Below are 21,966 nucleotides of genomic sequence, written 5' to 3'. Positions count from 1 at the left end.
GCACGTCACCGCCGTGGAAAGGGAGACCCCACCCTGGGCGCCCGAGCGGATGGAGGGGGCCGGTCATCCCTGTACAGGAGACCACGCACGGCACGGCTGGAGGTGGCCTGAGGCTTCCGAGGAAGGGGCCGGGGCAGCTGGGCACCCGGCTCGGGAGAGAGTCCTGGGCGGGAGCAGCGGCTTGCGGGAGGACCCGCCCCGGGCCATCGGGGGCCCTGCGTCCGCCAGGAGGCGGAGGGGGCAGAGAGATGAGGAGGGCCGTGTGGCCACCACAGACACTCAGGGGGACGGTGCGTCCTCGTGACTCTCACAGATACAGGCGAGTCTTGTGGCACAAGCCCCAAGAACTGAGGCAGGTCAGAGGACAGGACGGGACGGCCTCGGGGGGCTGGGCGGCCAGCTGGGCAAGGGGCACATAGGGGAACGTGCGGGGCCCGGAGGTAGGAACGGGGCCAGGTCCTGAGGGTGCCGCTGCTGTTCGTGAAAGGCTGAGTGTGGACTAAGGGCCCCCCACTTCCCCCAGAGCAGGAAGTTCCCACCCCCGGGGCTCTCGACTTGGGAAGAAAATTAAGGCGGCTTAAGGAGGTGGAGAAGCAGGGGACAGAGGGAGTGCGGAGGGGGAGGGGGGCTGCACCCCTGGACCTCAGCCCGCGCCTGTCCCTCCCCATCGCACGAGGCTCCAGCCTCCCTGGATGGACCCCACCCCGGCAGGTGGGGAGGGGAGCCCAGGGCTGCCTCCTGGCAGGAGCCAGCCAGGGAGTGGCCCTGAGCCCACACCTACATGGGGAGCCTCGGGGTGATGCCCACAAGTCCCTTACGACGGCTACCCGCTGGTCACCTGAGGCTGGCCAGACCCTGATGTCCGGGCCAGCTGTCACAGACCAGGCCAGCAGGAGGCCCTGCCTGCAGGACCAGACGGACCCGCCCTCGGTCTGGACCGCTCCGTAACCCCATCCACGTGCCGCTGATGCTGCCCGGATGAACCCCGTTTCATCAGCTCAGCGTTTCCAGACCTTTGCTCTCCTCCCAGGTCATCAGGGGACCCGCGCGGCCGCCCTGCAGAGTCCTCCTGGGGCTGCTGGGCGGGACACGGGCGCCCCCTTCGAAGGGAGGCGGCTCAGTGCCGGACCCAGGCCCTTCCTCCCAGCGCCCGCACTCGGCCTCCCGAGCCGGGTCACGAGCTTCGCCGTGCCGAACAGAATCCTCTCTGCCCCTCCAGGCGACACGGCTAAGCACGGCCCCGGCCGGCAAAGCGGCTCCCTAGCCTCTGTCGTGGCCAGTTCTGGTATCCGGGCAAAACTCTTCGCAACGTCACCACGTTGGGCATGTTTTTGAGGGTGGCACTGCCTGAGTGCTCGGCGGCCAACCTCGGGAGCCCTGAGTGGCGGCCGGGACTCCACGGCGGGAACGTGGGGGCAAGTCCCCAAGCATGCTCAGGTCACCTCGCCTAGAGGTCCGCCTCCTGGCTCCTGGGGCACTTTACCACTAAAGAAAATGCCAGAAGGGTCCGTCCCGGGCTCCGGTTAGGTCCCGAGAAGCTGCCATGATCCAAACGCACCTGCCACTCTCTGGGGGTGTTTCCCACGCTCCTAGGAGGAAAAGTCAGCTGAATTCACACGGAGAACAGTCTCCACAGCCATCGTGGCAGAGGCTTCCCGGGGTGGGGGTGTATCCACACCCCAAAGCCAGGGGCACCTCCAGACAGGCGGACAGACAGCAGCGATGATCTCAGCCCGGGTCAGCACTCCCAAAGTGTGCGCCACACTGAGCCACAGCGGGACGAGGGCGGGTCCGTAGATAGAGCAGTCTGAGGACACTTATGCTACTCGGTCCCCTCACAGAAGCCCGGCCGATTTAAGCTTGAGAACATCCTGCAGGAAAGTCACGTGACGCTTCCCAAGTGTGTTTGATCGAAGAATCCCAAGCACCTGTAATTCTCCAGTCTCTCTCCAGGTCTCCTAGTGATGAGCTCCAAGTTGCCCGTGGGTGTGTTCCTGGCTCGGCAGCACGGCCCCCGCTCACATCCTCCTCACCCCCGATACAGTGACGGCACCATTTCCTGTCAGTCACCCCTGAAACGCTAATGCTCCTACTTTTCCCCGCCCTGCCGCCTCCTAACGTCTGTCCGTTCTACCTCTCCGTTACCCAGCGGGCAACGTTTATATCCTGTCCAGTAGCCCGACACCGTCTTGAGGTGCTGCCTGTAGATTTGATTGTAAAACTGGAAAACCAAAGACCACCTACTCGCTGTGTGACCCTGAGCAAGTTGCTGTCCCCTGGACCTGTCTCTCATCCGCCAATGAGGACGATGCCACAGACTTCGAAACACTACGGTGGGACGAGCAGCTGACGGGGTGTTCGGCATCACTAGTCGTCAGGACGACGCAAGTCAGAGCCACGAGGCATCGCGGCATGCTCACGAGGACGGCTGCGACAGTGAAAAAGAAGACGAGAAATTCTGCGTGCAGGCGAGGAGGTGTCGAAATCGGCACACGCCGCGCATCCTGATGGCGAGGACGCAGAATGCCGCAGACTGTGAAAACGGCTTGACGGCTTCTCGATCAGTTAAACATAAAACGACTGCGCGACCCACCGGTTCCCCGCCTCCGTCCAGCCCCGGAAGAACGGGAAACAGGCGCTCGAACAAAAGCCCTGCACGCGGACATTCACGGCAGCAGCCGTCACGGGCGCCGGAAGGGCAGACACGGCCCCAACGCCCAGCAGCAGCACGTGGATGGAGAAGCCAAACAGGGTCCGGCCACGCGATGGACTGTTATGCGGCCCCAAAAAAGGAACGAAGTTCGGACACGCGCCGCGACTTGGACGGGCCCTGAAAACACGTTGCGACGCGAACATGCCAGACACGGGACTGCGCACGTGACATGTCCAGGAACGGAAAGCCACGGGGACGGACGGTGGACCGGGGGGTGGTGACAGGGGCAGAGCGGTGGGGAGGAGGGACGGGGGGCCGACTGCTTAATGGGTACAGGCTCTGGGGTGATGAAGACGTTCCCGAACTGGGCGCTGTAAGTGCACGAGGTGCCACTGAACTGAACGCTTTACAACGGTTACAACGGCCCGCGTTGTGCTGCTGTTTTTATCACGATGAAGGACGCGACCCGTGGCTGTGGCAGTAAAGGGAGCGGTGGGGGCAGCGTGTCCCCACCCGCCCCCGGGGTGGACGGCGGCTGCGGTGACGGAGCCGCCTGCTGACCCGGCCAGAAACAAGGGTCTGGCCTCCGGGCCCAGAGGCTGAGAGACAAGCGTCGTCGAACCCCCTGAGCGACGGGATCCTTCCCAAAACGACCATTTCTGGGGAGCTCCAACAGGAAGTGGCTTCGAGCTACTCGGAGCTGTGTGGGAGAGGCGTCCGCCAGCCCCGAGGCCTTCGCATTCCTGCTCGGAAGTGTGGCTTGCAACCCCGCGGCACAGACACACATTTGTACCCTCCCCCCGCAAGCGGCCTGGTGGTGGTCACCCCACCAAGAGAAGAGCAAAGGTGACGTCGACCAGCAGCAGGTAAGGACCACCCAGAAGTTACCGGAACAGAGGGACGCACGTCAGAAACTTCCCTACGATAGGGACAAATTTAAGTACTGTATCATCGAGGGCACCTCAAAAAAAAAAACAAAAAACGCACCCACGAGCCAAGGCGAGTTGCCGAAGGACGCATACAGGACACGCGTAAAGGAGCCCTGGAAAATCGCGCAGAACAAGGCCACGTACGGTTCAGGGAGCCAGCCACGCGGTGCAAGGAAGTGTCTGTTACTGCTGGGGCGTGAGTGGCCGGATCCGGGACGGTGGTCGCCCTGGCTTCGACGGCAGCAGTGACGTGTCACGGCCGAAGCCGGGGGGTGGATGTGGGAGGGCCACCGCTGTGCTATCACGACTTTGTATTTTGAGGTCGTTCGAGGCTCGTTAAGAAGTCACACGAGCAGCCCCTGGGGTTCCACGCACCCTCAGACCCCCCCGCGGCAGCACCGAGCCTCACCTCGGTACCCCCCGTGATGCTGTCGACTGGGCCACACGTCTCCCTGTCAGGCCGGTTCGCACGCCGGAATGCACGGGGATCAGTTATCTCAAGGGTCCTAGTCGGCCGAGTACCAGGACCGAGGCCGCCGTCTGACGCCTGCCTGCTGTGGGGACAGCCAGGCGGCTTCTGCCTGAAATTCGGGGCCCGAGGGCAGCGGGCCGCACGACCCGCACTGAGCGGCTCCGTGCCCTGCGCTCGCCGCGGGGACGGCTCACCTCGATCTTGTCCGTCTTGGCATCTCCCCAGTACACCTTGCCCTCCTGCAGGTCCAGGGCCAAGCCGTTGGGCCAGCCGAGGGAGGTGTTCACCAGCACGTGCCGCTCCTGCCCATCCAGGTCGGCGCACTCGATTTTGGGGTTTTCCCCCCAGTCCGTCCAGTACATGAGGCTGGGGAAGAAGCGCATGTCCATGAGAGTGCCCATCTGTCAGGCCCGCTGCCTCCCCGGGGCTGGAGTGATGCCCGTCCCCATCACGTGGGAGGCGCTCAGGCCAACAGACACATGAGCGCCCGCCCGCCCTGCACAGAGGGACACGGTACCCCCAGGGCGGGCTCAAGTGCACGGGGCCCTGGGGCTCGAGGCGCCGGCGGGGCTCATCTCTGCCCAGCAGATGCCTGATGAGGGGCTGGAGGGGCTGAGCGCCAAGCGGCAGGACAAGGCAGAGCGCGGCCTTCTTCAGAGAGCGGAGGGACTCCCGTGCGCAAAGCAAGTGCCGCTTTCTCTGTGGCCCCGAGGAACAAAACTAGACCCCGGAATGGCTGTTCCGGGGCAGAGGGTTCAGCACTGGAAAATCTGCTGGAGCCCCAAGTCACGCCCCCTCCCGCCCAGGACCCTACGATCTCACACACCCGGCTGCCAGCCCCACTGCCCCGGGGTCCTCAGAGCTGGGAGGGACCTCGGAGGCGGCTTCCCCTGACCCCACCTCACAGATGACGGCAGTGAGGCCCGCGGAGGCAGCGACCTGACAGGGTTCAGTGGCGGCTGAGCGGGGAGCAGCCCCCCGAGCTGCGGTCTTTCCCTGGGAGGGGGCAGCGAGCTCCTCCCACCCCGGGGATCTGCTTCTCACCCGCGCCCACCCCCCTTGGGGGCTGGTCCCACCCTCCAACACCCGACCCTGGCAAGTCCCTTCACCTCCCTGGGCTTCAGCCTCCCCCGCCGCACAGCTGCGCTCACCCCGCGGGTGACGGGAAGGTTCATCGCGAGTAGCGTGACCGGCAGTGAGTGCTCAGCGGCCATGGCCACTGCCACGCACGTGAGCCTAGACACCACCGCGGGGGCTGTTTCAATTTACAGACGAGGAGACTGAAACCCAGGAGAAGAAATGACTTCCCCCAAGGGGTCCAGGGCTTTCTACAAAGTCTGGTTCCCCCGGACCGCGCAGCAGGGGCATCCGAGAGCTTGTTTTAAAATGCAAGGTCCCCGGCCCCGCCCCGACCTGAATCAGACTCGGGGAGCAGGGCCCAGCCACGTGTGCGTTACGGCGCCCTCCCCTGGGGGGCTCTGACACCGCAGGACGCCCCGGAGCCACTGCGCCCCTCGCTTCCGCGGAGCGGGCTCCCGCCTTACCCCATGCCGGGGTGCAGCACAATGGCGCGGGGCTCGTCCAGGTCCTCGGACACCAGGATCTTGCGGGAGGTGCCGTTGAGGCGTGCCACCTCGATGCGGTCGGTGCCCGTGTCCGTCCAGTAGAGGTTGCGGGCCACCCAGTCGACGGCGATGCCGTCGGGGTCGTTGACCTCGGTGTCGACCAGCGTCTGCGCGCCCGACCCGTCCAGGTACGCCCTGCGGATGGCCCGCACCTCGTCGTCCGTCCAGTAGACGTGGCCCTCCAGCGGGTCGTAGTCGATGGCGATGGCGTGGCGGATGTCGTCCACCTGCATCACGATGTCCGTGAAGTCCGGCGTGTCCAGCGAGATCCTCCGCAGGTCCGTCCGCCGGGCCAGCAGCAGCACCTCCTCGGCCCCTGCGGACACACGAGCGGCGGGGTCAGAGGCCCCTGGCGGGACGGGAGACGGGGCCCGGGGTGGGCACAGCAGGGGAGGGGCTCGGCCGGGTCCCCGGGGGCTTCCTTGCAACGACAGGTGATGTTAGGTGATCTTCCCACAGAGCCACGACTTCATCCTCGGAAGAGCTCTGTGAGGCTGGGACCGTTTGTGTCACCACCTCACAGGTGAGAAAGCGCAGGGACGGAGAGGTTAAGCGACGAGCCGCCCCGGTTTCAACCGCCACAGAGCCAGAGAGCCGCCTCACACGCAGCCCCCCCAACCCCTGCAAGCCCCTCCCCCACACAGCCAGAGAGCCGCCTCACACGCGGACCCCCCAACCCCTGCAAGCCCCTCCCCCACACAGCCAGAGAGCCGCCTCACACGCGGACCCCCCAACCCCTGCAAGCCCCTCCCCTGACTACGAGCCCCGCCTGGACACTGGGCTCCGGACCCCACCTGCTCACTGTGCTCCTCGAAGCCACCGTGCCCACGCTCACCCTCTGTGCCTCAGCTCGATGCCACTTCTCCCCGAAGCCCTTGCCACCCCGCCCACCCCACAAGGCAGCTTCATGCCCCGCGACGGCACTTGGTGCCGTACGGTCCGATGCCTTCCTAGGTGGCCATCTCACGGTCACGGGTGCGAGGGCCTTGGGACAGGCACCCTGGGCTTCTGTGTCACTCGGTGGTGTTAATATCTGACTCTGTCATGGCTGGGATTTATCCGTGCTCCCAGCAGAAGGGGCGCGTGGAGCCCTGTGTGGACTCGGGGACCCTGGGGTGCGCCCCGACCCTGACCCGGACACCTCGGGCGGCTGCAGCGGTCAGCCTGTGGCCCCTCCCCCCAGAGCTGGGCCATCATGTTCATTCTGGCCCTTTCTAGTCTCAAGAACTCACAGAACTAAGATTAAGCCCAAAGACCACCTCTGGCACCTTGGGGTCATTTGCCGGGGTTCATGGAAGGCCCAGAACGGGGAAGGAGCCCCGTGAAGTCATGTAGCACCCCGCTAGATGCAGACAGGACCAGAACCAGCCTGGTGCCACGCTCGCACCCAGGGCCCCAGGCCTGGCCTCTGCGGCCAGCTGCTGGGTCTCCTCGGTGCCTGGCCGCGCTGCAGACGGTCTCCTGCACCCCACTGCTGGCTTCCCGCCCCCAGGGCCGAGCCCACAGAATGGTGCCCTGCATTTCACTAAGGGAAGGAATGGTCCTGACTCCTCGGCTCCCAGGCCCAGAGGTCACAATCCGATCCCTCCACTAGAGGGCGCACACGTAACAGCGAAGGTTTCGCAAGCCCAGGGCCAGGGCGGCCCGGCAGGCGGAGGCGAAGAGGCAGGCGGCGCCCAGAAGGTTCTGATGTGCTGTGTGCTGGCGGGAGGGGAGGGGAATTCAGAATTTCAACATACTGTCTTCCTCTGGGCTCCATTCCCAAAACGTTCTGTTGACATCTGACCTGTCCTTCAAGGCCCAAGTCACATGCTTCCTCCTCCCCGAGGGAAGGTGTTCCTGCCCCACCTCCCCCGCTGACCACACTCTCAGTCTGCCCCTCCTCGCTCGTAGATGGCTCACGGGGATTCTGCACACGCCCCCTCGCTCTCGGCTGCCCCAGCGCAAGGCCAGGCCCAGGGCAGGTGCCAGCATCCCGGGACAAGCAGGGAGAATTCAGGGCAGAAGCCTCCTGGCCCTGCCCCTGCGGTGGGCCATTGGGTGCACCCCCAACCCTCACCGGGTCCTGGTTTCCTCATCCACAGAGAAGAATCAGTCTGACCCGATGGTCTCTGAGGCCCCATCGAGCTCTCTCATCAAGGGGTCTGTGAACCAAACTGTACAGAAGGTTCTGGCTTAATCTGCCACCACGGGACAGGTGGGGACCCTGTCCCTCGGGCAGCTGCAAAACTCCAAACAGGCTGTCGGGCTCCCGAGCCGAGGCCGGGGCAGCCTCGCTCTGCAAGACATCAAGAATGTACGCTGAACCCCACTTGCTCTCGAGAGGCACTTCCACCCCCACCCCACAGAAAAAGCTGATCCCCGATGGGAAAACAGGTCCCGTGAACACTAAGGTCGCTGGAGCTGGCACACACGGGAAGCCGAAGTCAGCGTGCCGCTGGCTGGCTCGGCCACCCCACCGGCGCCCCTGTGGGGAGCTGCTTTGGCCAGGCCCCGGACCAGGTACTGGGGGCCGGGGTGGACGAAACAGAAGTGGGGTCTGGCCCCCTGGTGCTCCATCGGCGAGTCGGTGCTGGGAAGAAATGCTGGGGTACGGGAGGGGCTGAGACTGGGGGTCTGGCCTCCAGCTCCAAGGGCCTCTAGGACTCACGTGGCTGCGACCACACAGCAGATTCCGGCAGTGTGTGCCCAACGGGCACAGAGCGACCAGGGGCCAAGTGTGTCCAGCTCCAGCGCCCCGGTAGCCAGGCCGACACAAAGCCTCGAACACACACCCCCGTCTGGGAACCCCATTATCGGCGTCCCTTAGAATGACGTCTCTGTGGCTGAGGCAGTGGTTAAATGCTGGGACAAATCTGTGGGTGCTAATTGACTCCAAAGGGGGGGGTCTCACACACTCCTTGGGCTTCGGAGCCTTTGAGGTTTTTATTTGAGCTTTGCCGAGAAAGCTGAGAAAAACGCAGAAACCAGGACAGCGAGAGGGAGCCACAGCCCAGCCCGCCTACCCGAAGGTCTGAGCAGGCTGTGCCCGGCAGGGGGGCTCGTGTCCAGGGCCAGACTGGCTGCGGAAAGACGGCCCCTGGCTGGGGCCTGCCCACGCCCTCCGAGGGTGCTGCCCACAGGTGACCCCCGAGGTGGTTTATAGCAAGGTCGAGTGGCAGCCCTGGCCTCAGGCCACCTGGGGATGGGAGCAGGGCGTCGTGCCTGGCCATGAGGAAGAGAGGCTGACCCCCTTCCTGGGACTGGCCAGGGAGCCGGGGTAGGAGTTTGTTTAAACACCAGGGAAGTAAACAGTTTAGAAACTTCACAGTTTGGCCAAACGGTTCTCCTTGGGGTTCTTTAAACAAATAGGCCTCCTCAGCGCTGCCAAGGAAAGTGAAACCTTCCCCTCGCCCGGCGGCAGTCCCTGGGGCCTCCTCCGTGGGCTCCGGACCGCGCCCCTTCCTCTCCCCATGCACACACTCAGGACAGGAGGGCAGTGACTCTGCCTCGGGGCCGGGCGCGGGGCGCGGGGCGCAGGTCAGGGCAAGGCCTTCCTGGCAGAGGATGCTCTTTCCGACCCTGAAAAAGCAGACCTGAGGGGTGGGCCGATGTCATGGCCCCGGCCAGTCCAACACCCTCCCTCCCTGCCTCGGCTGTCCAGCCTAAGCCATGCTGTGTCACAGGCGTGCCAAGCCGGGGATCCCACAGCGGGGGCAGGACCTGTGGCACATCACCACGGATTGGGGGCGCGGAGCCCAGCAGACACTGGTTCTCTCACTGTCTGGAGGCCGGACGTCAAAGGCCAAGGTGCTGGCTAGGGGACAACCCTCCCTGCGTCTCCCCGCCGCCGATGGCTGCGGGCCACCCTCGACGTGCCTCGGCTTACGGCTGCTCACGACTCCAGTTTCCGCCTGTCTTTACATGGCCACATCATCCCCTGAGCGCCTGTGCCTAAGTCCCTCTTACAAGGCCACCGGTCATTGGATGTAGGGCCACCATCACCCGGCATGTTCTCATCGTAACTTGGTTACCTCTGCCAAGACCCTCTGTCTGAGTTAGGTCCCATTTGCAGGTTCCAGGGAGCTGAAACTCCAGCACGTTGTTTGGGGGGGATACAATTCGACCCACAACGGGCAAAAGGTGAAAGGAGAGGTCCCGCTGAAGGGCAGGCAGGTGCGGGGAGGGAGCCCCGGGCAGAAGGAACGGCGTGGAGGCTGCAGAGCCCTGGGCCGTCTGCGGCTGGGGCGCGCAGGAGTGGGGCTGCCCTACCCCCGCCCCCCACTGGGCCTGATCTGGGCTCCGAGGCTGGGTGCCCACCTCGCGTTTGAGCCGCCCCGTAGGCTGCAGCTCTTCCTCGAGTCCCTTCTGCACGCAGGTGCCGGGGCAGGTCTGGGCCCACCCCCGCCTGCAAGGAGGCCCCGTGCACACACACGGCAGGCACACTGCGCGCAGCCGGGGCCCCCCGCAGGACGAACACGCTAGCCCGGAACAAAAGCCCGGCGGGAACCCGTGTGAGCGCCTGTAGGTGCCATTGCTGGCCGGGGCTGCTCCCTGGTCCCCCGCTCGCCCAGCAGCCGTCGGCACCGTTTCCTGGGAGGCGCCAGGCGGCACACGGCGAGACCCTCGACCGTCTCTGTCGCAGTCGCTGGACTCCGCCGCGTGTGACGCGGAAGCAGGCGACGCCCACGAAACTCCACGTAGGGACACCGGAGTGTAAATTTCTTCTCGCTTCCCCAGCTCACAAAGCATCCTGCTCGTGATTTTCTTTGCAACCACGTAAAAATGTGGAAACCGTCCTCAGCTCGCGGGCTGCGCGGACACTGGCGGCGGAACATGTGGCCCCCGGGGCAGCAGCGAGCCCTCGCGGGAGGCGCTCGCGTGGCTTTCACGGTGTTAGAGAGCGAATCCTGGTCGCGGGAGACGCTGTGGACAGAGCGGGGAGGGACACAGACCAACCCCTGGTCCTCTCCCCTGGAGCCTCCTGTGAGCCTAAAACTGCTCTCGAAACCAGTCTGTTAATTTTTTAAGTAGGTGAAAAGGCATGTAAGTCAGCAAGAAAAACACCCAAAGCTCGGCAACGGACAGGCGAAGACCACAAACAGGAATTAACAGAAAACACAGCACAGTAAATAAACTCGCCGACACGGGTACCTTCAAGGTAATGTGCAGAGGGGAGAAGCTCACCGCTCCCAGCTCAGGGGAGGCGGGGGGAAGGGGCGCTTAAGACCCCCTGTGGGTGCGGCATGTCCCTGACTCCCAGGGGACTGAAGCCAAGGCAAGCTCCCCGCACGGCGGCGATGTGGCTCGGGTACCCTCTGACCCGGCGACGACTTCCCCTCCCCGAGAACCCAGCCTGGAGCAGCAGCTAGAAATGCACAGGGATTCTCGGTCACGGGGAGCCACCCTCGCTTCACGAAGCCGGCGAAACCCGAACCGGAGAACCTGCGAACGCCCTAAACGTCCCACGACACCGAACGCCGTGCAAAGGCAGGCGCCGGGGCTCGGTGCACGGCCAGGCGCTGCGAGAGGCTGGCGTGGGGAACGCTCCGGAAGCCATCACCGGGAAGAGCCAGACACCGCGCGGCCCACGGCACGCCCACAGGCCACGCAGACCCCCGCGCGAGGGACGGATGCACAGGGAGGGGCGGACCGGAAACGCGGCGGCTCGTGTGGGCAGCTGCCTCTGGGTGGCAGTTACGGGGGGCTTGTCTTTTCTCCATTATGTTTTATTATGTTTTCCTCTGCACAGTGAAAACAAATGTCACTTTGTAACAACAGAAGGAAGGAAGGAAGGAAGGAAGGAAGGAAGGAAGGAAGGAAGGAAGGAAGGAAGGAAGGAAGGAAGGAAGGAAGAAAGGAAAAGCAAGACTTTAAACCATGGGTTTACCAGCTTAGAGGGTCTTGAGGTCCAGGTGAGGAGGCGGGTCTGGACTCTGGGGACTGGACTTTGGGGACGGGGCTTTCTCACTGGGCGCCCTGAACGAGCCACCATGCTGTGGAGCCCCCGCTCGGGGGGCCCCGTTTACGTAGCTTTTCCTCCAGGGCGGAAACTGTGTGGGAGGGGGGAGCGGCAGGAGAAGGGAGGCATGGGGCAGGACACGCAGCCCTGACAGCCCAGGGGAAACCCTGTTGGCAGGTCGCCCGGGGTGGGGGACCCTAAGGTCCTCACAGATCATCTCTTCCACACTCCGATGTGGGGAAAGGGGATTCTGTGCATGAGCAACATGACGACACGTCCCAGGGCTTGGACTGACCACTTCGGCTCAGACGAAAGAGGAAGGGCCCCCGAGCCCCCGACCCCATCGCCCAGCAGACAGAGTGAACGTCATCACCGTCCCCTGTGGAGCCAACGACAGCTCCAAGGTCGCGGACCAGCCGTGGGAAAGACGGCCCTGCCCCCCGCCCCAAGGTCTGCTTCAGCCCCGTCTCCCCTCGGCTGCCCCCGCAGGAGGCAGAGCTGACTTTGGCCGCCTCCCAAGCCCGGAGCCAGGTTCCAACACGGGCCACTTGTCCAGTCCACAGCTTCTAAGGCCATAAACAGCTTCGCAGCGGCAGGCGGCTGGCTTATTTTTGTTTTTTAGCAATTGATTAAGTTTCTCCACTGCCCCCTGGGGTAAGTGGTTGGACAAACACTGAGACCACAGCCCAGCATCCTGGCCCAGGAAACCGCACCGAGTGACCACAGGGTCACAAGGCACAGAGGAAGTGGCCAGGCCAGGCGCTGGCTCCACTGGAAACCTGAGGCCCGAGCAGCTGTCCACCCGCACGGCCCACCCCGGGCCTCCCAGCGAGCAGGCGGGCAGGCTGCAGACTCAGAGGCTCCCATTCCCACCAAACCATGTCCCTGGGGGAGCAAGGAGGGGGTGAGGGGGGCCCCCTCTTGGTGCAGTCACCAGAGTCGCTCCTGCTCCACCGACAAACGCTCCTGAGGGCGACTAACAAACCCTCCCAGCTCTTCTCCCGGCCTGACGTGGGTCCCATGGGGAGCCGGAAGCCCTCCGTCCCGCTCTCCCTCCCAGAGGGGCTGGGGGTTGGGGGCGGTGCCTGAACGGGAGGCCTGAGCAAACGTCCGGTCAGGACCACTGAGAAAGGAGAGAAGCTAACAAGCCCCTTCAGTCGGAATTAGAGATAAACGGTGGAAAAAAGACCCTGCTAGTCTCTCTCTGATGACAAGCTGGCGGCCCGAGGCCTCGACCCAGCTCATCCCGGGGTCTGGTCACCACCCCCAAGGCGCACGGCACAGAAGGGGCAGCGGCACAAGGGCGGGGTCAGAGGGACCCAGACAAGGAATCTGCAGCCATCGCTAAGTCCAGAAAGGGCATGAGGGGCGTGTGACCCACCAGGGCCGGGTGGCTGTGCACTTTCTCCGGGCCCCGCGAGCCCAGAACTTGACTCCGAAGCACGGGGAGCCATCTGAGCTCCAGGAAAATCCGGGGCCACGCTCGAGCTGAGCTCGGGCTACGGGAGCAAGGGGGACACAGACCAGGCTGAGCGGGGGAGGCAGAGGACACAGGGCATCCCTGTGGAGCGGGTCGCAGCCGGAGGCACCATCCGGACTCACTCCGCAGCCCCAGAGGACGGTCGGCTCTTTCTAAGAACACGGCACGCTCTCCCCGGCTCCCGCCTCCTCCTTTATTTGATTTAAGAGTTAGTCTTCAGGCTGAGATGCAAAAGGGCACATGCTGTGTGGTTCCACTTCTATGACGTTCTGGAACAGGCGAGACTAACCCGTGGTGGTGACGGAGCCGAGGGGGCCGGGGGAGGGGAGGGGGTGCAGGCCGTAGAAGCTGCGAAGTGTCCGTTACCAGCACTACGCACAGTCACACGACGACGGTCGAGCTCACCACAAAACGTCCGCCTAGAACCCGTGGCACGTCATGGCCTGCGAGTCGGACTTCGATTTCCAAAAGGAAAAAGAAAAAGTTCCTGCTCGGGCTTGTCACGCCCGTCCTTTCCCTGGACTGTGCGATCTGATTTTCTTGCTAGTCAACGTTCATGGACCGCGGCTGAGAGCAGCTGCCTTCTATTTGTGGAGCCGACGCCAATCACAGCCCGGGCGGCGGCCTGGGCCACAAGGGCCTCCTTTCTTTTCCCTTTGACCTACTTCCCTGATAAGTGACAAGACAGCCAGACTGGGAACAAACGCACCCCTTCTTCCTCGGCCCTGAGCCTCGGCTAATCCTCCCGGACAGACGGGTGGATGTGAGCGGCTTTAAGACGTCGCCCAGTTGTCGGTCTGCCCGTCGGGCCCGACAGTGACGCCTCTGTTCCCCCCCCGCCTTTTTGTTTCCCGACCCTGCGAACATCTGTTAAAACTACTTCTTGGCGAGGTGTGGCAGGGAGACCCGTAAATCACGAAGGCCGAGCCTCCCGCCGCCCTGGCGGCCGGCCTCCTCTGGAAAGGCTTGGGTGGGGGACGGGGAACCCGCCCCGGCAGCGCCTGGCCACCCCGGGCGGCAAAGCCTCGCGGCCTGGACAGCCCCAGGAGCCACCTGCCCAGGTGGGTTGGGCCCCGCTCAGGGGGCGTCCAGCCCAGAAGCCCCAGCGATGAGGAATGCGTGGGGACAAAAGTCAAGACAACAGGGACACGTCCCACCGAGAGCCGCCCGCGGAGAGGGCCGGCGCGAGGGAAGCAGCAGGCTCCTCGGACAGCGGTGGTGACTCCCAAATAAGGCCCGCTGCCGCTGTTTTTAGCCCATTCCACATAATTGGAAAAACATGGGGAAAACCAAAGCCAGCTGGGCGCCTCGGTGGGAGCGGCTGATGCCGGGGGCGGGGAGGCCGGCGGCCGCGAGGGACTGTGGCCCGGCCGGGCAGGGCTCCTTGCGTGCTGGCTTCCTGGGGCAAGGGTCACTCGGCTCCCGGGCCCCACAGGGACCCACAACTCGCCCTCCAGCCTGGCCTCCCCGAGCCCCTGGCAGAGCTGGGCCCAGGAGGGGGCCGCTTGCTGTGACTTCCTTCCTAGTCTCAAAAACCTACGGGACCTTCTCCAAGGCCACTTCAGGAGGGGCTGGGGGACCTGAGACGCGGCACCCCCGAGCCCAAAGGGAGCCCCGAGTCTCACGTCCTGTCTGTGTGGACCCCACGCAAGCATGCCGGACAGCACCTGACCCCCCGGTCGTGGTAAGTGGGAGTTATCCTGCTCTCCCCACTTCACGGGCAAGGAGGCGGCTCAGAGGGCTGGCGTGACCACCCCCTCCCACTGGGCTGTGGCAGCAAGAGGGCCACCCCCATTTTATCGTCCCCTTCTGGGGGGACACTTGCCCTCCTCTGGGACACCACACCCCCCAGATGTTGGAGTCCGAGCATCACCACCATCTCAGCCCCTTCACTCAGGGAACACCCTAACTCCCTACACAGGGCGGGCTTCCATTCGCTTAAAATCAAGAAAAAATAGGAGTCTCACAAGTCACAAAAGCGTCTTCATTTTCAACTGCATGAAGCAGACGCCTGGAGTGTGAGCCCCAGAAATCCGAAAGCCGTGACCAAAACCATGGCTTTAAACTCTGAGCTGCTGCTTCTGGCTGTGCCGGTGGCTCTGGGTCCGCTGCCCACCGGGCCACTTGGGGGGTGTGTCACATGCAGATTCAGCCTTCGCTGGAGGAAACATGAGGGTCTGAAGAATGATGACACAGCCAGGCCCCTGCCCCCCACACGCTCAATCTCCCCCAGGCCAACACAGCCTTCGCCCCGCAGGACGGGGGGTCACACACGCACAGCGCACCCTGGACACACCCCTTTCCCCCTGCCCAGTGCCCACCCGGCCATGCGAGGAGGCTGCCACCCTTCGCCTCTGCCCAGCCCCCCGTATCCACTTCTGATTCCGAACATCCAGAGAATTGCTCTCCTGAATCAGACCAGATTGCCTGCCTGGCTTCAAGTTCAAGATCGAATTCAGGCACAGCTCCTGCGTATTGGGCAGCCTCCTCCCAGTCACCCCACGGATCAGGCACTGTCATCACCCCTTTCGACAGGGGTTGGAAACTGAAGCACAGAAAGGCTGAGTCGTTTGCCGAGAGCACACAGCCAGAGCACGGAGTTAGGGCGCCATACGCAAGGGCCGGACGTAGAGAGCCACCGCACAACTGAAAATGAGGGGCTTAAAATTCGGGGTGTGCCCGCAGCTGAGTTTCTTCACTGCCGCCAAACCCATGTTACTGATCCTGAATGTCACCTCTGCCACCTCCCCTTCTGGAAGAGCGGAAGCCGCCCCGGAACGGCCCCGTGCTCCAGCACCCTCCTCCGACCCACGGCCGCCGCCTCCTTCCCGGGCCTCACCACGTGGTCTCCGTTCTTCGCCCGCCTGGGACCCCGAACTGCACCGACGCCACGCCACGAGGAGATCCCCGAGTGACCCCGGGGCCTCCTCTGCCAGCGCCTGAATTCCACCCTCCCAGCGGGCCCCCCGACTTCCGGAGACCCCCCCTGACGATCTCCAGGCGGTTTTCACAGGCGGCAGGCACTCTGCACGTGGTTAGCCCTCAAGACCCACATGCCGCGAGGAGTTACGTCCGCCGGATGCAAAGCTGTGATGTCGCGGGCACCGGCAGCCCCGACGGGCAGCACAAAAATAAAGCAGCGACCACACTCAGGGGACGGATGGCGGCCTTTTAATCAAACCCTTTCCTTCAACAAGACCTTGTGTGGCAAAGAATCAGAAGGGGGGGGCAGGAGGCGCACCCCACAGCCCAGCCTGCGGGCCCGGTAGGAGCCTCGTGACACCCGAAGCCCTCGGCCGCTCCGGGTCCTGTCTCTGACTTGCTGCATCTGTCCCCTGAACAGACCGCAAGTCCTTCAAGGACAAAATCTCGCTCGGGCGGGTCCTTCTAAATGAAGGAAAACGGAGATATTTTAGAACCACCCAGAATTTCTAGGAAGCCATCTAGGTGAAATGCCTCTGAGAAGCTTTTGGGTTTCTTCCTCAACTCAGACTGAAACGCTGGGAAGCTCCGTGCACCCTTCCCCACCCCAGCTGCCCGCAGTACTTCGGCCTCACAGGTCCCAGGTGGGGAGCGGCAGCAGCCCCCTGCGCCCCCCGAACCAACCAGTCCGAAGAGGGAACCCTTCCTATAAAAACACAGAACCCAACAGCCACATTCTCAAGCAGAGCAAGAAACCCTCACACCCCTGGTCCCCACGGGAGCCCGTCCCTCCTCCCGATGGGACACCCGGGACAGGACATCCGTAGTGCAGCGGGAGGAGGTCCCCGAGCCGCCTCTGCGCAGCTGCCCCCACTCAGGCCGGCCCCCCAGAATGACGAGGAAAATGTGTTTCTTCTGTGCACTCGGCGTTCTCCGGCTGAGCTATTTGCTAAGTGGATCCTCTTAGTTGGGGGTGGGGGGGACACCAGTTCATACAAGACAAGGGAATGTGGCCCGGAACCCCTGAAGCCTGTGGGAATCTGCTGGCTCGCGGTCTCAGCTGAAGGCGGCCAGGTGCTGTGGATCACTGCACCCCCCACCCGCCCCCCGACTTCCAACAGGAAGGACAGGATTTGCCGCGAATCCAGCAGTTCCACCCTGCAGGTGCCTGCTGGCTCCCCACCGCAGAGCTTCCAGCAGCCCCCCCCCCCGTGCCACCTCCTCCAGGAAGCCCTCCTATTCCAGGCTGCCTCCTCTACTCTGCCCTGCCCTCATCCCCTGCAGAAGAGAGCACCCTAGAACCACTCAGGTAACACCCCCAAAGGGCTCAACCATGGCACACGGGGGACTGTTTCTCAGGTCTCAGACGGTCCAGCTATGGGACCACGGGGAACCAGAAACGAGGCGGGGGTCCAGGAGAGCCCCCAGCCCGGCCTCCTCTGGCTGGAAATCAGCCCTCCCCCAGAGGAGGGGGCTCACTGACTCCCCCATGTGCATGACCCCTCACGGTCACCTGGGAAGGTAAGAAACAGGCCCTCTGGTGTGACAAGCCAAGTCTTCACAGAAACAGAAGCCCTCCCAGGGAGCAGAAGAGACCCCACCCCTGGCATGAGCACAGGCCCACCCATAGCCCCTGGCCCACCATCAGCAGAGGGACCAGGAAACTGCCTTGGGTTGGGCCCTGGGTCAGGGGATAGACCGGCAGCTGTCGGCAGAGGGGACAAAAGTGCCTCCAATGGGCTACTCGCCCCAGACCCTGCCCCACAGAACCCCCACCAGGGGGCCCATGGCACAAGCCAGCCCACCCGGGAAGCCCTCTGCCCAGGGGCAGCTACTGCCCGACCTCTCTCTTTCATCCTCTCGCTGGCCAGGCCTGAGTCCATCTCAGTCCTGCCCAGCTGTGCAGGCCCCGGACATCCCTGGGGATAGGCCGAGTCCCGGACCCACACCACTTCTGCAAGAGCACACCTGAACCTGACACCTGGAAATACAGAGGCTCAGATACCACCACAGAGGAGGGGGTGGCGCGTCATTAAAAAACACTCATAGTGTGCATCCTTGAAGTACCAAGTGCCTGAAAATTAAGGGGGAGAATTAAAAGATGGTAAAATACCCCAAAAAATTAAAAAAAAAAAAAAAAGGTGTGTGTAGGGTGGGGGGAAGGGAGATGCACGACTTAGAGACTGTGTTCTCCAGCTGGATGACCGCGGGGGGTCGGGGGGTTGTTCCGGCAGGAAGACCCACAGGATGGGCCGGGCAGAGCCTGCGTCCCGCCAGGCAGCCCCCGGCCAGCGCCCCGTCTCACCTGCCTTGCACGTCTTGCCGTTGTCCTGAAGCTGCACACCTGTGGGGCAGGCGCACGTGTAGAACGGCTCCCGCGGAGACAGCAGACACAGGTGGGAGCAGCCGCCATTGTCCTCCTCGCACCGCGTGTGGACTGAGAGGCAGGGCAGGCCGAGAGTGAGTTCCAGGGCAGGGCCCTCGCGGCCCCGCAGCCCGTTTCCAGACAAGCAGCACCCCACTTGCTCTTCCCCGGGGAGCCCCAGGGTGTCCCTCTGCCCATACGCCAGCCTCATGTGGCACCCCAGCCCACCTTGTCCGATGGGCTGCAATTTTCCCAGTGTCTCCCAGCTGCCCTCACAGCCCAGGTGTGGGCGTCCTCCCACACTGTGCCCAGCCCCCGACCTCCCACAAGGAGCCCTCATCTTCTTCAGGGCCCCTCAAAGGACACCTCCCTCCACGGAGGCCGCCCTCAGCTTTCTCTGGCAGCATCTCGGGACCTGCCAATGCGCTAATGACAGGTGACACGTGATGGTGGGTTCCTGGGGCAGAGGCCCGTTTAATCTCTGTGACATGCTTGGGCCCTACCGGCAATGCACGAATGCTCGGGGCTGAGCCCCTCCGCGCTAATGACAACGCTTTTCATTCTCTGAGCCCTTCCACAACGAACATGCAACTGCACTGAACAAACGCTTCCGGTATCTCACTCTGCCCATGGCCGGGTGGGGTGTGGACCCCCTGAAACGCAGAGTACCGACCCCGCGGGTTAGGCGAAGCAGACTCGCGGGGGCGCCTCTCCCCTCCCCGTCGCTGCCTTGGGCGTGGCTGGATACCCCTGCCAGGGTCCTCATGGGAGCAGGCGAGCCCAGGGCCCTGGTCCCACTGTCCATCCACGTGTCACAAGAGCCCTGAGCCTGCGCGTTTCCAGCCTTCCTCCATCAGGAACCCCTCCCGAGACCCTACGAAAACCCCAGACTGAGACCCTCAACTCGCTGCAGACTTTTCACTGATAATTAATTATGTAACTTCCGCTGGGCCTTGAAAGTGGGGCCACCAGCCTTGGGGATCTCTCTGCCACCTCTGGGGATGCTGGGGCGGGGCCCAGCTCAGGCAGCCTCCCCGGCCCCCCCACTGCTCCGCTGCCTCACCCAGTCCAGCCCAGCCCAGCCCGCCCCGCCCCTGCCCTGCGCACACACCTCCCGCCGGGTGAGGATGGAGGCCCCGCCCCCCGACGCGCCCCGCCACCGTCGCGGCCCCGCCCCCGCCGCCACTCACAGTACGGCTGCCTCTCAGGGCTGAGCACTTGAATGTCCATGGGCGAGTAGAGAGCACCGAGAATCTCCCTCCGCTTCTCCCCCGTCCTCTTGTTACAGGCGTGAATGGAGCGGGTCTGCCAGTCGGTCCAGTACAGAGTGTCCCCAGAGAGCGTCAGGGCAAAGGGGTGCGTCAGGCTGCCCTCCACCACCTTCTGCCTGCGGGTGCCAAAGGGGAGGGAGAAGCCATCAGGGCCCCCGCGGGTCCTCAGCGCCCAGCTTTCGAAGCTTCCACCGTCACTGCTGACCCATTTACACGAAGCGGGACAACAGTGGCTGTGACGGGGCGAAGCGAGACCTGGGACCCTGGACCCAGCGGGCCTCCTGCCTCCCTGTCAGTGACCCCCCCCACACACACACATGCACACGCACGTCCAGCTGCTCCCCCTCCAACCTCCGTGTAGAACATCGGCTGCTGGCAAAGTGCCCCAGAGAGAAGACAGAAGGAAGAAAAGTGGCAAGGAGGAAGCCGCCCCTGGCGATGACAGCTGACCAGACGCACACCTGACCGGCCCCGATGCTTTAACGAATTAATACAGGTCAGACCAGATGCACCTGGCTCATCCCTATGACAGGCTCCCTGAGGGCAGGGGCTGCCGGGGGGTCGCCTCCAACCCCAGGTGCCACATCTAGGAGAGAGACACACTCAAAAGGTGTCACCCAACCACACGCTCACACTCTTTCTTGATCGCACCTGACATACCTCATGTTTCCTCGATGTCAGTGTTTTAAAAAATGTATTGAGGCAAAATTCACATAACGCAAAATCAGGTATTTCAAAGTGAAGGATCCAGGGCTGCATAGCACATTCACGACGCTGTGCCACCGCCTCTATCCAGCTCCCCAACATTTCTGTCACCCCACAGGACAACTCCAGCCTGTTCAGTAGTTGCTCCCCATCCTGTCACCCCCTTGAAAACCAACACCCTAAGATTTGCCTATTCTGGACATTCTGTATAAATGGAATCCTGTGACGTGTGGTCTTCATGACTGGTTCCTTTCACTTAGCAGAATGTCCTCAAGGTTCAAACATGAAGCGTATGTCAGCGATGCTTCTTTTTTATGGCTGAAGACTATTCCTTTGCACAAAGAAAGTACATTCTGCTTGTCCATCCTTTATTTATCCGTTGGTGCAGCGGTCCCCAACCTTTTGGGCACCAGGGACTGGGGCTCCCATGAGAACCTAATGCCTGATGATCTGAAGCGGAGCTGAGGCGGTGATGCTGGCACCGGGGAGCGGCTGCAGATGCAGAGGAAGCTTCACCTGCTCGCTGGCTAGCCTGCCACTCACCTCCTGCTGTGCAACCCTGTTCCTGACAGGCCACAGACCGGTACCAATCCATGGCCCTGGGATTAGGGACCCCTGCTAGTGGACACTTTGGTTGTTTCTACCTTCTGACTACTGTGGACAGTGCTGCTATGGACGTTCGTATACAAGTATTTATTTCAATACCGACTTTCAGTTCTTTTGGGTATATACCTAGGAGTGGATCATATGTTAATTCAATGACCCCTCCCCTCGGGGTGCAGCTCCAGCCGCAGCCCCTCTGCCTCCCGTCAGAGCTAAGAGCTCCTGGCACACCAGCCTTCGCTGTGTCCAAGCTCTGCGCCTAGAGCTTACGTGTACAACCACGTCAGACCCTGCGAATACCTCTAGAAAATACGATTACCACCCCAACTCACACGTAAGACCCCGAGGCTCAGAGCACTGAAGTGACCCAGCCACGGCCACAGCTGAGAGGAGGCTGCGCAGGCCCCGCTGGCTCCAGTACGTGCTCTCTTTACCAGGAGACCATAGCTCCCCTTGAATAGCCAGCCCTGGGCACGTCCTTCAAAGCAATGCGCGTAGAAGAGGGGCTGGGGGTGGACCCTGCAGTCAGGGCACCTGGGTTACAACCCTGGCTCTGTCTAACTGTATGTCCTCGGGTGAGTTCATGTGCCTCTCTGTGCATTTCTGTAATATGAGATCATAATAACCAATACTTACTGGGTCGGTGTGAGAACGAACTGAACTGATAAAATGTCCTGAGAAACAGCAAGTGTCAGGGAAAGGTTAACCACTATCACCACCATCATCATCACCATCGTCATCGTCACCACCATCGTCATCGCCACCACCACCTCCATCATAACCATCATCACCATCACAATCACCACCATCATCACCATCACAATCACCATCACCACCATCTTCACCACCGTCATCACCGCCTTCACTGACACCACTGTCACCACCACCATTATCACCTTTTAAAGGCCAGCATCAGAGTCACTGTCCCTCATCACAATGCCTCCACCAGGGCATCCCCGCTTGCAGACTTTCCAGCCTCTCATCCACCCTTCGTAACTGC

The 21,966-nt window shown here is 62.9% G+C and overlaps 1 protein-coding gene across 2 annotated transcripts in view; it reads right to left on the bottom strand.

Annotated features, from left to right (window-relative positions):
* LRP5 (LDL receptor related protein 5) overlaps positions 1-21,966 on the bottom strand; it is a 92,198-nt gene that overhangs the window by 36,255 nt on the left and 33,977 nt on the right. For both annotated transcript variants that reach the window (XM_036220677.1, XM_016131798.2), the window contains exons 4-7: positions 19,578-19,774; positions 18,328-18,459; positions 5,599-5,995; positions 4,249-4,420 (exon numbers count right to left, since the gene is read on the bottom strand). In XM_036220677.1, coding sequence (XP_036076570.1) covers positions 4,249-4,420; positions 5,599-5,995; positions 18,328-18,459; positions 19,578-19,774 — 898 coding nt within the window. The remainder of the gene's footprint in view (positions 1-4,248; positions 4,421-5,598; positions 5,996-18,327; positions 18,460-19,577; positions 19,775-21,966) is intronic.

This window comes from Rousettus aegyptiacus, unplaced genomic scaffold (genome assembly GCF_014176215.1).
Source record: "Rousettus aegyptiacus isolate mRouAeg1 unplaced genomic scaffold, mRouAeg1.p scaffold_m13_p_5, whole genome shotgun sequence".
In the NCBI taxonomy this organism is placed as follows: Eukaryota; Metazoa; Chordata; class Mammalia; order Chiroptera; family Pteropodidae; genus Rousettus; species Rousettus aegyptiacus.
This window is presented reverse-complemented; position numbering and strand designations above follow the sequence as displayed.